Here is a 24,213-nt window from a genome sequence, read left to right on the forward strand (position 1 = left end):
GTAGGCAGCTAAGATGACGCATTATTTTTATCACATTTTCACAGAGAAATATGCCCAGCACTGGTGTGGACTTATAGCTGATCCATCAGGTCCATTTGTGGCTTGTCATTCCCAAGTTAATGCTGAAATCTATACTCAAGTAAGTAAAATACACATGTATTAACTCCTATTAACTTCTAAATGTAAACTTTGTATCTTGAAATCCTGATATGGGACATTTGTTTTTCATTTTCTAACAGTTTTGTAAAGGTTTCGTCTGACTGTCTTTTGATCTGTCCATCCATTTATAGGAACACTATAGTCACCTAACCTAAACAACTAACCAAACTTACCTAAACAACTTTAGCTTAATGAAGCAGTTTTAGTGTATAAATCATACTTCTCAGGTTTCAATTCTCAATTCACTGCCATTTAGGAGGTAAATCACTGTGTTTATGTTTATGCAGCCCTTGTCACACCTGCCCTGGCTCTGAATGACACAGCCTGCATGAAAAAAAAAATTGTTTCACTTTTAATCTGATGTAATTTACCTTAAACAATTGTATCTCTTTCTCTGTAAATTGAACTTTAATCACATACAGGAGGCTCTTGCAGGGTCTAGCAAGCTAATACCATAGCAGGGGATAAGAAAATGTAAATTTAACAGAACTTGCAATAAAGGAAGGATAAACTTGAGATGACTCTTTACAGGAAGTGTTTAGGAAGACTGTGCAAGTCACATGCAGGGAGGTGTGACTAGGGTTCATACACAAAGTAATGTAACTCCTAAATGGCAGAAAATTGAGCAGTGAGACTACAGACATATGATCTATACACCAAAACTGCTTTATTTTGTTTTGGTGACTATAGTGTCCCTTTAAGATTAAAAGCAAAGGACAACATATGAGTAGACACATATAACATCTTAAATGATTTAAGAATCCAGCAAATTTCAAAGAAATAAACAATATTGTTTCTTTCTTAGAACTGTATGTTTGATACCTGCAATTGTGAGAAAACTGAAGACTGCATGTGCGCTGCTCTATCCTCATACGTTCATGCATGCGCTGCCAAAGGAATCATACTAACCGGATGGAGATCCAATGTCTGCTGTAAGTAATGAAAACCACACTTTAAATTAATGAGTATGTATTCACTATATACAAACATTGTATTTAAATGAAAATGTCAAAACTGAGGCTAAAACAGACAAGTTGTTCTTATAGCTGAGATAGAGATTTTTGAAGTTTGGTAATCTGATATTTTAATTTGTTGCAATTTAGAGTTTAGTGAATAAACCTCTGTTGGTTTTTACTAATTTTTCCAAAATCTTGACACAATGCTATTACACCCTAAAATTTATTGGGTTGTATATATTCTGAAAGTATGTTTAATTATTTTATACAATACCACTTACAGGGAGAAAACGTGCATATATAACATACCACTTTCTCTTTCCAGCCAAATACATGAACACCTGCCCTAAAACCTTGAACTACACCTACTCTGTTACAACTTGCCAACCAACATGTCGCTCACTTAGTGAACCTGATGTTACCTGCAATGTAAAATTTGTTCCTGTGGATGGCTGTACCTGCACTAAGGGCTACTACATGGATGACAGTGGGAAATGTGTACCGGCTGCTGCTTGCCCATGTTACTACCGGGGCTCTGCGGTACCTTCAGGAGAAGTTGTGCATGACAATGGAATTCAGTGGTGAGTAGACATGTAAATTATAATTATTTTCTTAATTAGCTGATCTATTGAGAAGAACAAAGCTAATAGATATTACCTATTAGTGGAGCGCTATTAGCGCTCCACTAATAGGTATTTTATACCATATTTTGACTGTTTAATTTATTGTGGATAAAAGGGTATCCCACATTAAGTGTTAAGCTGCTTATCACTTAGGCACTTAACTGTATCACATACTACCACACATACTACCATACTACCACACTGTATCACATAGTAGAGGTAGATCTTAGTTTTAATAGATATTACTCTACATCCACATTGAAATGTAATTTTCCCTATTGGTGACAGGAATTGAACACATGGGTTATTGTTATGCATTGGAATTCAACGTGAATTTCAAATTTTAGGCCAAATAGCCAAACTTGAAGCATAGCTGGCTTACAACAATTATTCACGTTGTAAAAAACAGTGGAAGAATATGTATTCCACTGAAAACATAATTAAACACCATTGTATAACTATAAATCAGATGACTGATTCCTGCCCAAATTGGCAAAATAGCATGTCGGTGCAGAGGTAGGTTTCCACATTGTGTTTAGAAAATATGCACTCTTAATAGAACAGTAATGAACATTTTTAAATACCAATCAAATTGTATTGTTTGTTTCTTTGGAGTGTAAACTCTTCTTGTCATTCTGATTCACAGCACCTGTACTCAAGGAAAATTAAGCTGTATTGGAAGTCCTGTACCAGGTAAAGAGATCAACATGCCAGTATTTTTATTCTTTAGTTCTTCGCGGTATTACGAACAGAGCCAGTTTAATTATATCTTTTATACTAGATCTGATTACTGTATTTGCATCATGAGTTAAAAACTGAACTTGCAGTAAGTATTTTGTAATTTTTGTCTCCTTCCCAGCATGCTCTGCTCCAATGGTTTATTTTGATTGTAAAAATTCTTCATACGGCAGCCGGGGAGCTGAATGTCAGAAGAGTTGTCAGACTTTGGATATGGAATGTGTAAGTATTTACATCTTGGCTTTAGCGTCTCAAATGCAGCTTAGTGATTTGTGCATCATTACCCACTCATTAGAGTAAATAATTGCAGAGATGGTGTCATCATTTCTTGGGGATGGGATTCTAAATTATGAAACAATGAGAAGATCGTGTTTTCTATAATTAAAGAAAAATGTTAATACATATATAATTGTTGGGCATGTTAAAATAACCATTATACAAATCTCATGTATGATGAGATGATGTGTGGTGAAATATTAATCATGTTGTGTTAATAGGAATGATTTTGCTATATAGAAGAAAAATGTCCAATATATTATGTGTATTTTAAATATTATTTTGCTACATTTTGTAACACTGCTTAATCTTTAGTACCACTCCTTCACTTATACAGTTTTGTTTACAATACTATATGTACTTTCCATTTGTGTTTTTACAGTATAGTACCAAATGTGTCTCTGGATGTGTGTGTCCTCAAGGGCTGGTGTCAGATGGGGAAGGGAAATGCATTGCAGAAGATCAGTGTCCATGCATTCACAATGATGCCACCTATCAACCAGGGGAAAAAATCAAAATAAAATGCAACACCTGGTATGTTTGATCATGCAAGCTAGTCATTGTAAAACAAGAACCTATTTTTTTTTTATTTTAGATAAGAATTTATTAAAATCAAGGGAATACTTGTAGCTTTTACATACTTGTAGTTTTTACATGCTGTTTAAATTATTTTTGTATAAAGTTCCATGTTTTATATTTTGAGTTATAACAGTCTGGTCTGGTGTCAGAATTGCTTTCTGAAAAGACTTTAACAGGGTTATTTACTAACGGTTTTTAAATTCAAAGTGAATACAAAGTGTTCCACATTTTAGGTCAGGTATTTTGGCTTTTAGCTTAATGGGCACTGTGACTTCACTTTGAATAACCATATGCATTTTTTTTTGTTGTTAATTTTACAATCATGCTAAATTTCATTAGGAAGTGGAATCTCAGCTTGTGATCCTCACTTACATAAATTTGGGGAAATAAGACAATATGATGTAAAAAATTAGAAAAAAGTGTATATTGACACACATTTATCATGCCAGAGAATCATGAAAATAGTATGTTCATTTTTATAAATTGTCCAAGGTTTGCTTTTTCATAAAGATGATGCGAGATTGATATTTTTTTACAGGAATATATAAAAATCCATATAAAAAAATATAACGTATTAATAACGTAAATATGTTCTTGTCTATGTCCTAGGTTAGAAAATGATTAATATAACAGTTCCTATATGAAAAACAAATGTGTGCAATGAAGAATTATACATGACATTTAATGTATCTGTCTTTTGTTTTCTAAAGTACTTGCAAAGACAGGATGTGGCAATGTACCAGTGAGCCATGCCTTGCAACCTGTGCTGTCTATGGCGATGGGCACTATATTACCTTTGATGGGAAACGTTATACCTTTAATGGAGACTGTGAATATACCCTCGCTCAGGTACTACATGATTAGCCATTTTTTGGAGAGAGATTATGTCCAGGTGTATTACAACAGACAAACATTACTGTGGACTATGTTTATATTGTCCGATCTCTTATTTTACTTCAGGATCACTGTGGTAAAGGTGGGAACAGTAGCACTTTCCGAGTTATCACTGAAAACATTCCTTGTGGAACCACTGGTACAACATGTTCTAAGGCAATCAAGGTCTTCCTTGGAGTAAGTACAGCAATAAATTCATAGGATTGGCAATGTGTAATTCAGTTTAAATAGCTATTAACTGGTATGAAATTCTAACTTTGCTGTACTTAGATGTCCATGTAAGTATCAATTTGGGTTCTAAATTCAGCTTAATAATTTCAGATTTTACAGATATGTTTCACTAGACTCAAAGTGGATAACATATTTTATGCTTTCAAGGGAATAATGCATAGTTTACCCGGGTTTCAAAATTGTCTGATTCCCTGCTCCATTATTCTATATTCCCATGTAGAGCTATGAGATAATCCTCACTGATGAGAAAATTGAAGTGGTAGAAAGAGGCATTGGAGGAGAGGTTCCCTACAAGGTCAGACACATGGGTATCTATCTTGTCATTGAGGCTGACAATGGACTTATCCTAATGTGGGACAAAAGGACAAGCATCTTTATCAAGCTCAGTAAAGATTTTGAGGTAAGAACAGCATCACCTATTCTGATCTGTTGATATATGCAATACTATTAAAAAGACAAAATACTTCTCATGCTAATCATTATCTTTCTTAATGGGTCAACCTGAGTCCAGGGTAAGGTTGAGAATACATCTGTGGGCACTCTAAGCCAAGTAAAGTAAACATTAAACCAATGGTGAACTTGTCTACTTGATCAACTTGATCAAACTTAAGCTTAAGAAGTGTTTCCCAATGTGAACTGTTGAGATAGGTTTCCATTGATAGAGACTTAAGTTGGTTATTCTCAGGGATGCTTAGAGTATAGTAAATTCAAAAATAACTCCTCATATCATGGGTTGACTGACTGTCCTCCTACACTGGGTTTTGCCACAGTTCAATGAATGCACTATGTATATTTAAATGTGCATTTAATTTCAAATATTTACAAAATAGAGATTACTGACAATTAACATTACTTGAAAATCATATGAATTTAACTGCTTTTTTTTTTAATTCTCAGGGGACTGTGTGTGGTCTCTGTGGTAATTATGATGGAGATGGCAACAATGACTTTACTACCAGGAGTATGTCTGTGGTTGGAGATGTAACTGAGTTTGGCAACAGCTGGAAACTCTCGCCAACATGCCCTGATGCCAATGTACCCAAAGATGCATGCTCAGCTAACCCATACAGGAAATCATGGGCTCAGAAACAGTGCAGTATCATCAACAGTCCAGCATTTTCTGCCTGCCACCCTCATGTGTGTACTTCTTTCTTTTTTTTTCTCACAGTGCTATAAAATATGACATACCTTTGCTAGTGAGCATTAAATGTATTGGATGCATAGCTTTGTCAGTAGGTAAAATTGCTGATTTTTAACTTAGCAATAATAACATGTCACACGTTTGTGGCCAAACTTCAGAAGACAACATGTTCTAGTAAACTCACAAATCTCTGTATTTGGACAGGTTGATCCATCAGTGTACTATGATGCTTGTGTTACTGACTCGTGTGCTTGTGACACTGGTGGAGACTGTGAGTGTTTCTGTACAGCTGTTTCTGCCTATGCTCAAGTATGTGGAGAATATGGAATCTGCGTTTCCTGGAGGACTCCATCTATCTGCCGTGAGTATATCTGAGCCAATTTAAAGAACAATTTATATAAATATGAATTATTTCACAGTACATATTCATAGATGCAACATTGTACATTCAAGGTGGATTCAAGGTAAATTTAAAATATAAGGCCAAAGTAACTAAACTTGACTGGAAGCATAGATGAGTAGGACTAGAAGCATAGATGACTTGGAGAATTTGTCCAGTTCAGCTACTTTGGATTTCAATTTGAAAGTCACCTTGAATTCCTGACATTTTTTTCCTGGCATAAAAGCTTTCCTTTTACCAATTTTAACTCTTGTTTCTAATAAATTATTTGTCTTTATTATATCTGCAGCTGTGTTCTGTGATTACTACAATCCTGAAGGAGAATGTGAATGGCATTACAAACCATGTGGATCTCCATGCTTGAAGACCTGCAGAAATCCAAGTGGGAAATGTCTCCATGAGCTCTCAGGTTTGGAAGGTAAGGTGTCAAATATCATCATGTACTAACTATTTATTGTGGCATAGACAGTATAGTATTTATGCTATATATGCCATGATCATTAATTGCATGTCTTATTCACAGGAAGTTTGCAATTTTAAAAACTAAAACTTAATATTTTCCTTTCTTCACATTCATATTACTTAGCTGCATGTGTTATTCTCAAATAGGTTGTTATCCCAGTTGTCCAGCAGATAAACCCTTCTTTGATGAGGATGACATGGAATGTGTTGCTCAGTGTGGATGTTATGATAATGAAGGGACTCACTACAAAATTGGTGCTCCAGTGGCCACCACGGAGAACTGTCAATCCTGGTAAGATCCTTGAATATATATTTCTAAAGAATAGTAATATATGGTCTGTATGTAAAATATATTATTTGTCAAACATTATTTCATCATAGAGGTTTATTAAATACATTGTAAGGCATGGTATACAGTATCTGATAACAATACAATCTTGCTCATTATTTAATATTTCAAATGCTGTTTTCCCTTAACAGTTCATGCACACTGTCTGGCATTGTCTGCGAGTACGATAAAGAAGGTAATGCTAAAATCAGATTTCAAGAATATTTCTTGATGCTTTTAAGGATGATCTTAAATGGAATAATTTTCTTTTTTTAGTTAAATGTTATTTTGGTAACCTTATTTGGTTAAGTTAATGGAAGATTTCATTAGGTTGCTTAGATAGATCAGTTTATGAAAGCTATAGTACCTATTTAAACATCAAGGTTGTAGACTTTAGCTCCAACAAGGTTAGCTCTTCATCCCTCTGATGTCCTGCCCAAGAGTAAAATGATCATAACAGTTTGGCAAGGTCTGAGAGCATTTTCCTGAATTTACTTTGAGCCATGTTGGTTAAAAATATATTCATTCAGTCATCTTATAATAACAAATATTATAACACAAGCTAGTCAAGTATGTCATTAATTTAATTAATTTAAAATATGATCTAATTAATATATGCAGATATAGTAAGAATTATATTTAGGCTACCATTAGAAAATTACATCTAAATTAAGTTTCACAAAATGCTGTAAACATCTGGCTACAACTAAGAAAAGGTCTCCATGTGTTGTTTTTTTTTTTTTTTAATGGTATGTTTACTGAGATGACTATCTTACCTGCTATGCATTTCGTTTTTATTTATTTATGTATTGCTTATTTTTCATGACAGCTTGTTACTGTGAATACCATGGTGAAATGTACAAATACAATGATGTTATTTACAACACCACGGATGGCATTGGAGGTTGCATTACTGCTATATGCAAGGAAAATGGTACAATCTACCGAGATATCTATGAATGTACTACTACTGCTAGACCATTCACTACACCATTCACGTTTACAACCACTCCTTCCACAACAAAAAAAGGTAGGCATTATTTGTCACTATGGTTAAATGTGTATTAAATATGTGCAGACATGACCACAACTTAGATGCCAGTGTAATGTTCATCACTCATTCTTACTGATTTGGATACCAGTTGAAAAATTAATTTTGGATTACTCTCAGGATTGTTTGTGAAATTTGTTTTTTTTGTTTAATTTACCAGCACAAGGCTTTGCAGCATCTACATTTTCTGAAGATTATACAAAATAGCTCTGCAACCTAGCAGTAAGAAATGATTTCAGCAATGGCTAGGCTGATGGGGCTGAGTTTTAACTCAGTGGCCATTAATCAGACCTACATATTAGTAACCCCGCTTACTATTGTATATAAAAAGTCTATATTTTTACAAAAATAATTTTTCCTTCTCATTCTCCTTAGTTTATTATATTGTCTAAAAATAACAATTGCTATTTAGTTCTTTAGATACATGACACTCAAGAATTGCTCAGAACGATAAAAAGTGGATTATTTTATTGAAGTAAATGTTTTAGTCTGCTTATTGAATAGCAATTTTCATATAGTCTTCAGTAGGGGATTGCTATAGATTTTAAGCTGTTTTGAGCAGAGTCAACCTATTGTTCCTGTAACATTTTGTAATTGTCTCATCTATTGTTACATTTTACCCTTTATATTATTATAAAGCACTGCAGAATATGTTTGTGCTCTATAAACATTGATGATGATATTGATAATAATTATGCAGAGCAAGTCCTTATTCTCATAAGAGAAGTCAGCCAGAAAAACACACCTAATAATACAAAACAGTAAGTCTCTGTATCACCAATGAGTATATGCCATGTGAACATACACATACTCATTGTTGTAAGTTTTCAAATAATTACAACAAATGGTAAATTATCTCTTAAGGCTATTGCGAAAGAAACTCACCATCTTCCCAACATCTATACATTTCATAACTCACACAAGGCTTAATCACTAGCTAGAACCATACCCATACTTCACATAAGAAATGACAGTATAATACATTGGTACATTAAATGTATTTCATAAATTATAAGGCATACATACTTGTTACCCACAGCATTTTGCTAAACTAGCATGCTATTACAATTTAAATTCACACGCCAAAAAAAAGAATAATAGCCAATACAAACTTAAACAACTACTGAAATGATGTTTGCTGGTGTTGTGCAAATCAAATTTATATATCACATTAAATCCCCTCCATTAACAGTGAAATATTGCAATATAAGAGATGTAATTTTGTTAAGTATAAACAAATAAATAAAAAATTTAAATAATGTGAAATTACATTATTTAAATTATTTTAGGTATCCCTGAAAAGCAATCTATGCACACACTTTCTGTTCAACATATGGTTTTTTTTTTTTCTTCTACCTATGCAATCCATATTTAATATGAATTTAAATTTTATATAAAAAGAATGGGTTTGTGAAGGGGTTAAGAAAAGTGATCAAACAATCAGTCAGGTATTGTGAGGATTTTTCAACTTGGACTAATTTTACAATACTTTTTTCTTTACATGATACAGAAACTACTACTCCTATCACTACAATCTGCGTTAAAGAGGAATGCAAATGGTCAATTTGGTATGATGTCAGCTACCCAAAGTCTACTATTGATGGTGGAGATTTTGAGACATACACAAATATAAGGGCCAAAGGATATTCTGTCTGCAGCCATCCACAAGAAATACAATGCAGAGCTGAACGATTCCCTGACACTCCTCTGAATGAGCTAGAGCAGAATGTGCAATGCAATGCTTCATTTGGACTGCTATGTTACAACAAGGAGCAATTCCCACCTATCTGTTACAACTACGAGATAAGAGTAAAATGTTGTAGCTTTGTGCCTTGTGACACTGTTTCTACAACTGTTGCCACTACAACGGAACGATCAACTACCACTGCCAGTACTACAGCACCTACAACTAGTAAAGAGATCACCACAACTGCCACTGCCAGTACTACAGCACCTACAACTAGTAAAGAGATCACCACAACTGCCACTGCCAGTACTACAGCACCTACAACCAGTAAAGAGGTCACCACAACTGCCACACATCCAACAACAACTGAAGGAACAGAAGCATCGTCCCCTGCATCTACACCTATAGTGACTACAATTTCCCCAACTACAACCATCTGCAAACCAATATGCAAGTGGACAAATTGGCTTGATGTACATTTGCCTGCAGTTGGAAAGAGTGAGGGTGATTTTGAGACCTATGAAAATATCCGTCGTGCAGGGAAGCACATTTGTGAAAAGCCTGATGGTATTCAGTGCAGAGCAGAAAAATATCCAGATGAACCAATTGGCAAGATTGGCCAAATTGTACAGTGCAACCTTACTGTTGGATTAGTGTGCAAAAATGAAGACCAAACAGGAGATTTTAAGGTTTGTCTTAATTATCAGGTGAAAGTTCTCTGTTGTGATGACAGTCACTGTTTACATTCTACAACTAAACCTCCTACAACAACTCAAGAAACTACAAGCCCTACAACTATAGAAACAACCACCGCCTCTACTATTCATACAACTACATCTACTACCCCTCCTACTACAGAAGTAACAACATCAGAAACAACATCTATTTCTACAACTCCTGTACCAACAACAAAGGAAACTACTGCCTCCACCACCATAGAAACAACAAGTGCAGAAATCCCTACAACTACATCAGAGATTACAACTGTTAGTACTACAGAAACAACAACTGTTACAGCTTCAACTCCTAACATTACAACAATCTCAACCACTACATCCCCAACAACTACAGAAACATCCACAGCCACTACAACTCAAATTCCTTCCACAACCACAACCACAACACCTTCAACTACTACAGAAACAACAACTACTACAGAAACAACCACTGCCACTACAACTCCAATTCCTTCCACAACCACAACCTCAACCACAACACCGTCAACTACTACAGAAACAACAACTACTACAGAAACAACCACTGCCACTACAACTCCAATTCCTTCCACGACAACAACCTCAACCACAACACCTTCAACTACTACAGAAACAACAACTACTACAGAAACAACCACTGCCACTACAACTCCAATTCCTTCCACAACAACAACCTCAACCACAACACCTTCAACTACTACAGAAACAACAACTGCTACAGAAACAACCACTGCCACTACAACTCCAATTCCTTCCACGACAACAACCTCAACCACAACACCTTCAACTACTACAGAAACAACAACTGCTACAGAAACAACCACTGCCACCACAACTCCAATTCCTTCCACAACAACAACCTCAACCACAACACCTTCAACTACTACAGAAACAACAACTACTACAGAAACAACCACTGCCACTACAACTCCAATTCCTTCCACAACAACAACCTCAGCCACAACACCTTCAACTACTACAGAAACAACAACTACTACAGAAACAACCACTGCCACCACAACTCCAATTCCTTCCACGACAACAACCTCAACCACAACACCTTCAACTACTACAGAAACAACAACTACTACAGAAACAACCACTGCCACTACAACTCCAATTCCTTCCACAACAACAACCTCAACCACAACACCTTCAACTACTACAGAAACAACAACTACTACAGAAACAACCACTGCCACCACAACTCCAATTCCTTCCACGACAACAACCTCAACCACAACACCTTCAACTACTACAGAAACAACAACTACTACAGAAACAACCACTGCCACCACAACTCCAATTCCTTCCACGACAACAACCTCAACCACAACACCTTCAACTACTACAGAAACAACAACTACTACAGAAACAACCACTGCCACTACAACTCCAATTCCTTCCACAACAACAACCTCAACCACAACACCTTCAACTACTACAGAAACAACAACTACTACAGAAACAACCACTGCCACCACAACTCCAATTCCTTCCACGACAACAACCTCAACCACAACACCTTCAACTACTACAGAAACAACAACTACTACAGAAACAACCACTGCCACTACAACTCCAATTCCTTCCACAACAACAACCTCAACCACAACACCTTCAACTACTACAGAAACAACAACTACTACAGAAACAACCACTGCCACCACAACTCCAATTCCTTCCACGACAACAACCTCAACCACAACACCTTCAACTACTACAGAAACAACAACTACTACAGAAACAACCACTGCCACTACAACTCCAATTCCTTTAACAACAACAACCTCAACTACAACAGCTTCAACTACGCCAGAAACAACAACTACTACAGAAACAACCACTGCCACCACGACTCCAATTCCTTCAACAACAACCTCAACCACAACAGCTTCAACTACACCAGAAACAACTACTACAGAAACAACCACTGCCACCACAACTCCAATTCCTCCCACAACAACAACTTCAACCACAACACCTACTACAGAAATAACTACCATAATAGAGACAACAACGGATATGACAACTCCACCTCTTACCACAACACCTACTCCTACCTCGACTATTTCAGAAATAAGTTCCACTACACCTCCAACTACTACAGAAACAAGTCCCACTACAGCTCCACCTACCACAGAAACAACAACTATTACAGAAACAACAAGAAGTACCACAACAGAAACTACAACAAGTTCACAGACCACCACAACTGAACCAGTATTAACTAAAAAATATACAACAACAACACCTCATGCAACAGGCCAGGAGCTTCAAACTACTACACCTCTGCCCTCCACAGCAACACAAACCGAATGTCAGCCACAATGCAAGTGGACTACATGGATTGATGTGAATTCACCAACTACAGGAACAAATGGGGGAGACATTGAAAGCTTCCAGAACATTCTTTCTAAAGGAAAACATATTTGCAAGAACCCTCAAAATATTGAATGCAGGGCTGAAGATTTCCCTGGTATCAGTATTGATAATGTTGGACAGATTGTTAAATGTGATGTCACTGTCGGCTTAGTCTGCAACAATAAAGACCAGACTGGGAAAGTAAAACAATGCTTAAATTATCAAATCAAAGTTTTGTGCTGTGATGACTACAGTCATTGCAGTACTACACCTCCACTTACAACCACATCAAAACCTACTCCTACGGAAACTTCTACTACAACTCTAGTATCTACAACCACAACATTCTTAACCACAACACCTACAACAACTACAGAAAAAACCACAACTATTACAGAAACAACCATACCTACCACTACTCCAATACTTACCACAACACCAATCCCAACCACAACAACTTCAACTACCACAGAAACAACTACCGCTACGGAAACAACCACTGCTACCACAACTCCAGTTCCTTCTACTACAACAATTTCAACCACTACTTCTAGGTCTACCGAAACTCCAACAACAACCGAATGTCAGCCACAATGCAAGTGGACTACATGGATTGATGTGGATTCACCAACTATAGGAACAAATGGGGGAGACATTGAAAGCTACCAAAACATTCTTTCTAAAGGGAAACATATTTGCAAGAACCCTCAAAATATCGAGTGCAGGGCTGAAGATTTCCCTGGTATCAGTATTGATAATGTTGGACAGATTGTTAAATGTGATGTCACTGTCGGCTTAGTCTGCAAAAATAAAGACCAGACTGGGAAAGTAAAACAATGCTTAAATTATCAAATCAAAGTTTTGTGCTGTGATGACTACAGTCATTGCAGTACTACACCTCCACTTACAACCACAACAAAACCTACTTCTACGGAAACTTCTCCTACAACTCCAGTATCTACAACCACAACATTCTCAACCACACCACCTACAACAACTACAGAAGAAACCACAACTATTACAGAAACAACCATACCTACCACTACTCCAATACTTACCACAACACCAATCCCAACCACAACAACTTCAACTACCACAGAAACAACTACCACTACGGAAACATCCACTGCTACCACAACTCCAGTTCCTTCTACTACAACAATTTCAACCACTACTTCCAGGTCTACCGAAACTCCAACAACAACCGTATGTCAGCCACAATGCAAGTGGACTACATGGATTGATGTGAATTCACCAACTACAGGAACAAATGGGGGAGACATTGAAAGCTACCAGAACATTCTTTCTAAAGGAAAACATATTTGCAAGAACCCTCAAAATATTGAATGCAGGGCTGAAGATTTCCCTGGTATCAGTATTGATAATGTTGGACAGATTGTTAAATGTGATGTCACTGTCGGCTTAGTCTGCAACAATAAAGACCAGACTGGGAAAGTAAAACAATGCTTAAATTATCAAATCAAAGTTTTGTGCTGTGATGACTACAGTCATTGCAGTACTACACCTCCACTTACAACCACATCAATACCTACTCCTACGGAAACTTCTACTACAACTCCAGTATCTACAACCACAACATTCTTAACCACAACACCTACAACAACTACAGAAAAAACAACTACTATTACAGAAACAACCATACCTACCACTACTCCAATACTTACCACAACACCAATCCCAACCACAACAACTTCAACTACCACAGAAACAACTACCACTACGGAAACAACCACTGCTACCACAACTCCAGTTCCTTCTACTACAACAATTTCAACCACTACTTCCAGGTCTACCGAAACTCCAACAACAACCGTATGTCAGCCACAATGCAAGTGGACTACATGGATTGATGTGAATTCACCAACTACAGGAATAAATGGGGGAGACATTGAAAGCTACCAGAACATTCTTTCTAAAGGAAAACATATTTGCAAGAACCCTCAAAATATTGAATGCAGGGCTGAAGATTTCCCTGGTATCAGTATTGATAATGTTGGACAGATTGTTAAATGTGATGTCACTGTCGGCTTAGTCTGCAACAATAAAGACCAGACTGGGAAAGTAAAACAATGCTTAAATTATCAAATCAAAGTTTTGTGCTGTGATGACTACAGTCATTGCAGTACTACACCTCCACTTACAACCACAACAAAACCTACTTCTACGGAAACTTCTCCTACAACTCCAGTATCTACAACCACAACATTCTCAACCACACCACCTACAACAACTACAGAAGAAACCACAACTATTACAGAAACAACCATACCTACCACTACTCCAATACTTACCACAACACCAATCCCAACCACAACAACTTCAACTACCACAGAAACAACTACCACTACGGAAACAACCACTGCTACCACAACTCCAGTTCCTTCTACTACAACAATTTCAACCACTACTTCTAGGTCTACCGAAACTCCAACAACAACTGAATGTCAGCCACAGTGCAAGTGGACTACATGGATTGATGTGGATTCACCAACTACAGGAACAAATGGGGGAGACATTGAAAGCTACCAGAACATTCTTTCTAAAGGGAAACATATTTGCAAGAACCCTCAAAATATTGAATGCAGGGCTGAAGATTTCCCTGGTATCAGTATTGATAATGTTGGACAGATTGTTAAATGTGATGTCACTGTCGGCTTAGTCTGCAAAAATAAAGACCAGACTGGGAAAGTAAAACAATGCTTAAATTATCAAATCAAAGTTTTGTGCTGTGATGACTACAGTCATTGTAGTACTACATCTCAACCTTCAACCACTACCACAAGTACAACTATCTCAACTACTACAATTCCAACAACCACATCACCAACTACTACAGAAACATCAACTACAACATCAAAACCAACAACTACTACAGAAACAACAACTAAACATATAATAACTTCAACGCCTGAAACCACAACTGAATCTACCACCAAGGAGCAGTTAACAACTACAACACATCCAACTACACTAGAAACTACTAAATTGACTACTACCATTGCAGAAACAACTTCCTTATCAGTTGATACAACAGCATGCCAGCCAAAATGCAGATGGTCAGCATGGTATGATGTTGATCACCCATCCTCTGGAATTAAGGGAGGCGATAGTGAGACTTATGAGAACATAATCTCAGATGGAAAACCAATGTGCAAGAAACCATCTCAAATTCAGTGTAGAGCTGTGAACTTTCCAGATATAAATATTGAAAAAATTGGACAAAATGTCCAGTGTGATGTGAACTTTGGTTTAATATGCAAAAATGAAGAGCAAGATGGAGAATTTAAAATGTGCTATAATTATGAGATCAGAGTCCTCTGCTGTGATGATTACAGTCACTGTGAAACTTCCTCTCCGACCACCATTCCAACTACAACATCACCAACCACCACTGTAAAAGAAACTACAACAACAGTTGGGACAACATCTCCTACAACCTCAGAAACAACAACACCATATAGTTCAACTACTTTACATTGCTACTGCCACGTTGATGACTCGTTCTTCTTACCAGGTATTTTTTACATTTAAAAAATTATCTTTTCTTATTAGTATTATTAGAATTATTATTTTTAAAAGATACTTTGTAATAATAATTGGTATATAATTTTATGTTTAATCATAAACCTTACTAATCATGTTGTTATTCTGATTGATGGTGGATATAGTTATGAATAATATAAAATGTTATTCCATATAAAGCTAGAAATAAGAAATATGTTTTGTGAGCATTTATTTTGTAACCAATAAGGAATCAATGTCTTGATTTCTATTAGCCAGCAAACTGTTGAGTTTTTTATTGTTAATAATGGTCTACGCATGTTCAATAAACTCCTCCCAAATATTATTTACCTACAAACATGTTTTTCAATTTTATGTTACAGGGGAAGTTATATACAATAAGACCGATGAAGCTGGATGCCATTTCTATGCCATCTGCAATGAAGAATGTAAACCTGATAGGTTCCAGGGACCATGTCCAACGACAACTCTTTCACCTCCCACTTTCACCACTCCAGTGTCAACAACATCCACAACTACTACTAAGTCTACAACACCAAAGACACTGCCAACAACCACACATCAGACATCAACTACCGTCAAGACTACAACCCCAGTTGAAGGTTGTCCGCCCAGACATGTAAGAAGGTTTATTATAAATTATTATATTTAATTAAATTACAACGATAGCACTGCAGATCTCTAATTATATAACAATCGGTTGTGAATCTATTACATATGAGCAAGTAGTCAAATTTTCATAAATTATAATGGCTCAGTATCCAATGATAACCTCAGACACCTACTTCCCAAATTAAAAAAAAACAAACAAAGCCCAAAAAAAAATGTTCAGTAGATATAACCCACATTTAAACATGGGTGTATTTAATTATACATTTTTTTCATTGGTGTTTATAACTAAAACAGCTTGCAAACACTGTAGTTTTCTTGTCTGTTGCCTTTGAAATCCCTCTTTTAACCAAGAGCAGACTTTCTGTGACTGTCAATCACAGACTTTGCAATGCAGCTCAATGAAACGTGTTTGCAAGGCAGATGCTCTGGGCAATTGCCTCCTCTTGAATTTAGCTCCACTGAACTAAAAAAAACAGGACATAACATTGTTTGATTGAAAGTCAGAAAGTGTAACACGGTTAATTTACAAAAGTGTCAGCTTTCAATGAAATCTGCACTTTGTGTGAAAAATGTAAAATAAGTGAACACACTGTTTACACATAAATCAATTCAGCAACTAAAGTGCCTTAGGGGTCCAGCTAGCTGTGGTTACTTAAATAATTGTGAATCACACCAATAATTATATTTAGCATTGATTGACATAGATAATAGATAAGAAAATTAGTTTGTATGAATTTAATTTTGTGAACACATTCTATCTCCTTTTATAGACAAATGAAACCTGGTTGATAAACAACTGCACAGTTGCCACATGCCAAGGGAACAATGTTGTCACAATTGAGCCAGTTTCATGTCCACCAGTAGAAACATTGACCTGTACAAATGGCTTCCCACCTGTCAAGGTGTTCAGTTCTGATGGATGTTGTTACCATTATGAATGCCAATGTAAGTGGAGTGAAAAAAAACAGGAAAACAAGAAGAAAAAAAATGGGCTTTAGTGCCCAGTGGGTACAGTTCCTCCTTTGTAGCCATGTTTTATTTTGGTGTTCTGACAATGCTGAAAAGGAAATCAGTTCCCTCATAACACAAATTTTTTTTCCCACTCTCTTCTCTTCTGGTTGTTTTATGAAAGTGATTATGCCAGGAAAAGATATCACATTGCACACTGACTGAGTAACTTAAAATACACTACTTGGGAGCAAGAAATGCATATTTGTGTGGCTGGTGGTACAGATCACATAGTACTCTTGGTGTGTTACTTTGTTCAGCCCTTATGAGTAGAAGATATGTAAGATGGATGATGGATGAAGTGTAATGGTATTTGTGGACCCTTGAAAATCTTGTAATGTTCTTGTAAATATCTGTTTTACAATATACAGAGAGTATATGAGGGTTAGGCAACCTTTGGGACTCCATATGTTTGTGGGCTACATATCCACAACATCTGGATACTTTGTCAGCATTATTGCTGTAAGAGCATAATGGGAGATGTAGTTTACAGCATCTGGAGTGCTCATGGTTGCCCACACCTGAACTGGACTATCACTTGATGTTAATCTATATTGTGTTTAATATTGTTTTAACTTTTGCAGGTGTCTGCAGTGGTTGGGGAGATCCTCATTACATCACATTTGATGGAACCTACTACACTTTCCTAGACAACTGCACTTATGTTCTTGTACAACAGATTACCCCCAAATTTGACAACTTCCGTGTTCTTGTGGATAATTACTTCTGTGATGCTGAGGATGGTTTGTCTTGCCCTCAGTCTATTCTTGTTTACTACAATTCCAATGAAGTAATTCTAACTCGTACTCTATACAATGGAAGGATGACCAACAGAGTAAGTGTGGGAAGTTACATAGTTACATAGTAATATAGCTGAAAAAGACTCAAGCACATCAACTTTAGTTTTTCACATATATGTATTACAGCTGCTTATCCAAAAGAAGCTGAAAATTCCAATTTGAAGTTATTTCAAATAATGATTTACATATTAGGAAACACATTCTTTATTGATCCAAACTGAAAGTCAGATTTTTCCTTGGAATATCAAGCTGATGTCATGCATATTATTATTGTATCACTATTACATCCTTAAATATTCTGGGGGGTAGGGAGGTTCCAGAAAAGCTTCAACATTTTCTTTTAAGTCTGTACTGAAGCTGATAAAACATCTTAGGGAGAAAATCTCATATCTTTATTTTTCATACTATAAAGAACCCTTTCCACTGCCGTTGGTTAAAAATTTCATCTGTACATGGGTGACATCTTGTCCTTTGAACAGTTTTGTTTAAGAGCAGGTTAACTGTATATGTCTGTATAATGTTATCATATCACAATGAAGATCTTTCTTCTAAAGTAAACAATTTCACATTTTCTAGTCTTTCTTCATAATTAAAATCTGCACTTCCCCAAATTAACTTTGCAGCTCACATCTGCACTCCTTCTAGTTCCATAATATCCTTCTTTCAAATAAATGCTCAAAATTGTACTGCATATTCAAAGTAAAGTCTTACAATACATGTTTAAAGAGGTAATTTCATATAAATAAAAAAAATACCTCTTTTATGCCTGGGAATACCTCACTGGCCTTAGAAATTGTTGTATGATATAGCAAATCATTGCTTTATCAGTTATCTATAACTTTTCCAAATTCCTTTTTATTTATTGTTTTCCTTAACTTAGTACATTGAAGGGTATTAGTTTCTTGTGCATTTTTATTTCCAAAATGTATAATTTTGCATTCATCTAAATGAAATCTCATCTGCCACTTGGCTTACCAGTCCCCTAATTATCTCAGTCCCGCTATTTGAAAAGCTTAGTATACTCATTGTATGTCATTAGAATGTATTATCGCAACATTCATTTTGCATTGATATTTTGTACCTCATGTTTTCCTACATAATTTTGCAAAGATATATTTATAAATGGTGAAGAAGACTGTTCACTCCTGTACCTTGTCCTGCAGATTAGATTCAATGAAAATTGGGTAACCCCTGGATTCACCAAGAATGGTATTTCTGTCACCAGCGCTGGTATCAACATGATTGTTGAGATTCCAGCAATCAGAGCCTACATCTCATTTAGTGGATTGATCTTTGCAATCAAACTACCATTCAGTTTATTTGGTTACAACACAGAAGGGCAGTGTGGTGCGTATTATTTGGTTTCTGCTTTTGTTTAGTAGCAATTATAAGACAATTGTATCTGTTACCGTAATTCTGTTATATGTCTTTTGTGATTAACTTTATGATTACTATATTCTATCTATTTTATGCATTATTTTATTTACATTTAGTAAAACGTTAAGATTTAGTTTCAATACAATAGAGCCTTAAACTATCTACAAAAATGCTACGTAATAGACGGGACTCCAAATTTAATTGCCATGTTATTAATCTCCCAATTGTAACACACAGGCACATGCTCCAACAATGTCACTGAAGATTGCAGACTGCCTAATGGTAGAATTATCTCTGATTGTTCTCAAATGGCTAACCACTGGAAGGTTAATGTGACTGATAAACCATATTGCAATGTACAACCTCCAAAGCCCACTCCACTGCCTGGCACAACAACAACACCACCACCAGTGTGTAAACCTTCCAGTCTATGTGATGTGATCTTAAGCGAGTAAGTGATATATGCAATTTTCTTATTATTGTTTTCTAATGGTATTATTTCATTTATTTACATTATTCAAAGTAGTTGGACCTCTTTCATTTGCCTTCCAATACTATGACTTTTGCATGTGTTTTCAAATATTCTACACAGTGGTTGTTATTTTTTTTTTCATTACATGTGTCTTTTCAATCGACATAGCATGGAATTAATGCAGTAAACATATTACACATTTTTATTAATCCAATCTCTTCCATTTCATTGCAAGTGTCTTTGCTGAATGCCACAAGATAATACCACCAAAGCCTTATCATGAAGGATGTGTCTTTGACGCCTGTCGTATTACCAATGATTCAGTGGCATGCTCTAGTTTAGAGATCTATGCCTCCTTGTGCACTGCTAATGGAGTTTGTGTGGACTGGAGACCGAAGACAGCAGGCCATTGCCGTAAGTAATATGGTGGATATTTTGTACCATACATACTCATATAACTAGGTTGCTGTAGATGTTCATGTTTCTTTACTTGACAAATAAGGTGAAATCTTTAGAAAAGATAGCGGAGAGCCCTGAATATTAATTGCACTTGACTAAAAGGTAAAAACGGTTACTATTAACTTTCTTTTTTTTTTGTGTGCAAAATATAGCATTCAATTGTCCATCTGGAAAGATATACAATGCCTGTGGACCAATATATGCCCCTACTTGTGAAAACAGGTACGAATCCTGCTTTGTAAGAGTACCAAATTAAGCTTTTGTGTGCTGACAAGAACATCAAAACAAAACAGTTTGTTTTTTTAAAGATCAATAGGCAGTATTGTCACTTAGCAGGCTATGCCTCATATAGACAAAGTAGCACATAAAGATATGCATGATCTTACTATCAAAATATACCAGTGCATATGTCAACACATTTACAAAATACGTTGTTGGGGTTATCACAAAGACTCTTAAATACATGTACAAAATTCATGTAAAAGCATATTTACAAATAAAGCAACTAACAGGAATAATGGACGAACAAAACATAGCTGAAAACATAGTGAAACATAGTTAAGAATCAAGTAATGCTTGGCATAATGGTAATATCATCCTAAACTACAAAATATAAAATTAAACAAATATACAAGTTGAAAATGGATAGGCTAAATATGTGTTACCACACATGCACAAATATACACACACTAAATATCTGTTGTTTCACACATACACTCATGTAGACAAACACACATGCACACACACATACACATATTTCCTGGCAAAAAAAACTAAATGTAAATGGTAATTGGTATTGTTCCATACTTTTCATACAGGGAGGTACCAAATGACAGCAATGGGCTCACAGAAGGTTGCTACTGTCCATCTGGGACTAAGTTGTTCAACTCTTACACTGATGTCTGTGTTGCAAGTTGCTGTAAGTATTAAAAAATTACAAATGGCAGAAGCCAATAGAAAATCACTCTATTTTTATGTTGAACAAACACAGTAATATATTCAATTTTAAAACAAAATTAAATTTAGTAAATCGAATTCAGCGTTAACAAATATGACTGTTGATCCTCAGCCCAGCCATTTAAAAACATCTAATTAACATTGTATGTGGAAACAGGGCCTTGCCTTGTATATGCATGATAGACAGACAGACAATAAACTGTTGCTTGGTTCTCTCTTGACAATCTGTTTACAATTTGCAAGCACACCATAACAATCAGGAAGTAAACATGGGTTCTTTTATATTGAAAGCAAGACAATCTCTTTTCATTTTTAATCATCACTTATATCACATTGTTCTTTTTTATCAATCTGTAACTAGAATATTTGAAACATGTTCATGACACATCTTTTTTTTTTTTTTACTCTCAGCTTGTGTTGGACCTGATGGAATGCCCAAGAAGGTGAGTAACTTTGTATTACTTGGGCGAAGCACATTGTTGTAGAAGAGTTTGCATTTGCTTAATTACTCATTACTTAATCAATTTAATTATTCTTCCTGCATATGCTCAGATTGTGTTCTCCACTAAGTAGGATATCACTATATAACCAGTAAACAGATTTTCAAGAGCCCTGTGTTCAATTTGACACTTTACCATTGTGTTTACAGCCTGCAGAAACATGGACAAGCAACTGCCAACAATGTGTCTGTGAGGCCACCTCACTCACTGTACAGTGCAAACCAGTGCAATGTGCTGAACCTGCAACCATCACCTGTGATAAAGAAGGGTACATTGTGGTACAGCTACCAGACCCAAATCAGCCATGCTGTATGATAAATGAATGCCGTAAGTAAAATAAAAATAATACAACAATGGTATTAATTTGTATATTGTCATCAATGATTCCATAACCTAACTTGCACAATACAGTGATTCAAAGTGCAAATCCTTTCCGCTCACAGGCTGCAATAGCACGTATTGCTTGAATGAGGTGAAAAACTGTCCTCTTGGATTTGAAGCCGTTCCAATTCTTTTGGAGGGAGATTGCTGTCCAATATATGACTGCAGTAAGTATTACTTTTCATTATCAGGAAACACATTTGGTTCTAAAAAGATACAAAATATTGACTATAATTATTTGGTGTAACTGTAAAGAGCATCAGATTTTTTAGCCAAAGTGATACTAAATGTGTGTCTATAGAGTTATTCTTTGATTTTATTTTTAACTGCTTGGCCTTTACTATTATGCCATTGCTATAGCAGTGAAGACTGTATTTAAAGATGCCATGAGTAGTGACTCTGCTTCCAATGTATGCACACATATCCCAAAATTCATACACTATGTGTGTGCATTGGAGTTATATTATACTTAGAATTATAAGATTATGAATTGTTCAGTTGAGAGTGGAAACACTGTGCAAAAAAATGACTCTAAGTCCAGGGCTCCATGCCTTGTGGGGAGGATGTCTGCAGGCAATATATTATTCGTTACATATCTACCAGAATGTTAACATAATGTGTTGATAACAGGTTCAGATAAAAGGACAAACTAAAATATCAGAGTCCCAAGTGCACCTAGAACAATAATTGAGGTTAAATTATTACCACAGCATCTGTGGGGCTACATGTTTGAAGTTGAATAATTTCTATGGCCTAAGGACTGTTGAAAAACAGAACTTGATTTTATTCCCATGTTAAGAAAGCTGGTTCACCATTAGTTACATATTATCTTAAGAAATACAAATGATAATACAGTATTTCTTTGTGATAAGTTTTCTTATTTCGACCTCCAACTATCACATAAGGAAACATAGTATGTACCATATTACTTTCTCTTGGGATGGATTATTCATTATTGAATACACCATATAAGTTTCTTGTGAGGCAAGTATCATGAAAAGGTGACAAATCTGACATTATATGTAACCAAAATGAATATACGTTATGCTTTTTCTTACTGTAGGTGTTTCCTGTGTACAGTGCAGATTTCAAAATAAATTGCCAGTTTTATAAACTAACCTAGTCGATCGAACAATAGGCCCTATTATTTCTTGGTTGTTTAACAAAGTGGAGCTAAACTCAAGAGGCAGGCAAATGCTCAGAGTTCTCTTTTAACTTCATTGGGAAGTCTATAATTGGACCGCCGCATAGTCTGGTCTGAGTAACAAGGGAAGGGCTTGCAAAGGCTTCAGACAAGAGGTGTGCAGTTTTTGCAACCTGTTTTAGACATAAAACATGTGTATGTGTATATATATGTGTATGTACGCATATTTATATGGAGACAGCTTATGGTAGAGAAATTAACATTCAATTCACGGGCAACAGCTCAGGTGGACATTCTTGCAGTCAGCACGCCAATTGCACACTCCCTCAAAACTTGCGACATCTGTGGCATTGTG

General features: G+C 35.9%; 1 protein-coding gene across 1 annotated transcript in view; it reads left to right on the top strand.

Moving 5' to 3' along the window:
- The window catches only part of MUC5AC (mucin 5AC, oligomeric mucus/gel-forming), a 46,530-nt gene that overhangs the window by 15,673 nt on the left and 6,644 nt on the right, over positions 1-24,213 (top strand). The window contains exons 16-42 of the mRNA XM_063437486.1: positions 45-139; positions 965-1,091; positions 1,441-1,696; positions 2,385-2,431; positions 2,598-2,698; positions 3,135-3,286; positions 4,042-4,180; positions 4,292-4,402; positions 4,677-4,856; positions 5,354-5,593; positions 5,802-5,958; positions 6,287-6,415; positions 6,607-6,751; positions 6,940-6,983; positions 7,617-7,817; positions 9,349-16,140; positions 16,511-16,767; positions 17,531-17,705; positions 18,353-18,603; positions 19,732-19,915; positions 20,183-20,396; positions 20,653-20,831; positions 21,029-21,098; positions 21,695-21,795; positions 22,245-22,276; positions 22,483-22,660; positions 22,777-22,881. Of these exons, the coding sequence (XP_063293556.1) occupies positions 45-139; positions 965-1,091; positions 1,441-1,696; positions 2,385-2,431; positions 2,598-2,698; positions 3,135-3,286; positions 4,042-4,180; positions 4,292-4,402; positions 4,677-4,856; positions 5,354-5,593; positions 5,802-5,958; positions 6,287-6,415; positions 6,607-6,751; positions 6,940-6,983; positions 7,617-7,817; positions 9,349-16,140; positions 16,511-16,767; positions 17,531-17,705; positions 18,353-18,603; positions 19,732-19,915; positions 20,183-20,396; positions 20,653-20,831; positions 21,029-21,098; positions 21,695-21,795; positions 22,245-22,276; positions 22,483-22,660; positions 22,777-22,881 (10,662 nt within the window). The remainder of the gene's footprint in view (positions 1-44; positions 140-964; positions 1,092-1,440; positions 1,697-2,384; positions 2,432-2,597; positions 2,699-3,134; positions 3,287-4,041; positions 4,181-4,291; positions 4,403-4,676; positions 4,857-5,353; positions 5,594-5,801; positions 5,959-6,286; positions 6,416-6,606; positions 6,752-6,939; positions 6,984-7,616; positions 7,818-9,348; positions 16,141-16,510; positions 16,768-17,530; positions 17,706-18,352; positions 18,604-19,731; positions 19,916-20,182; positions 20,397-20,652; positions 20,832-21,028; positions 21,099-21,694; positions 21,796-22,244; positions 22,277-22,482; positions 22,661-22,776; positions 22,882-24,213) is intronic.

This window comes from Pelobates fuscus, chromosome 12 (genome assembly GCF_036172605.1).
Source record: "Pelobates fuscus isolate aPelFus1 chromosome 12, aPelFus1.pri, whole genome shotgun sequence".
Taxonomy (NCBI): domain Eukaryota; kingdom Metazoa; phylum Chordata; class Amphibia; order Anura; family Pelobatidae; genus Pelobates; species Pelobates fuscus.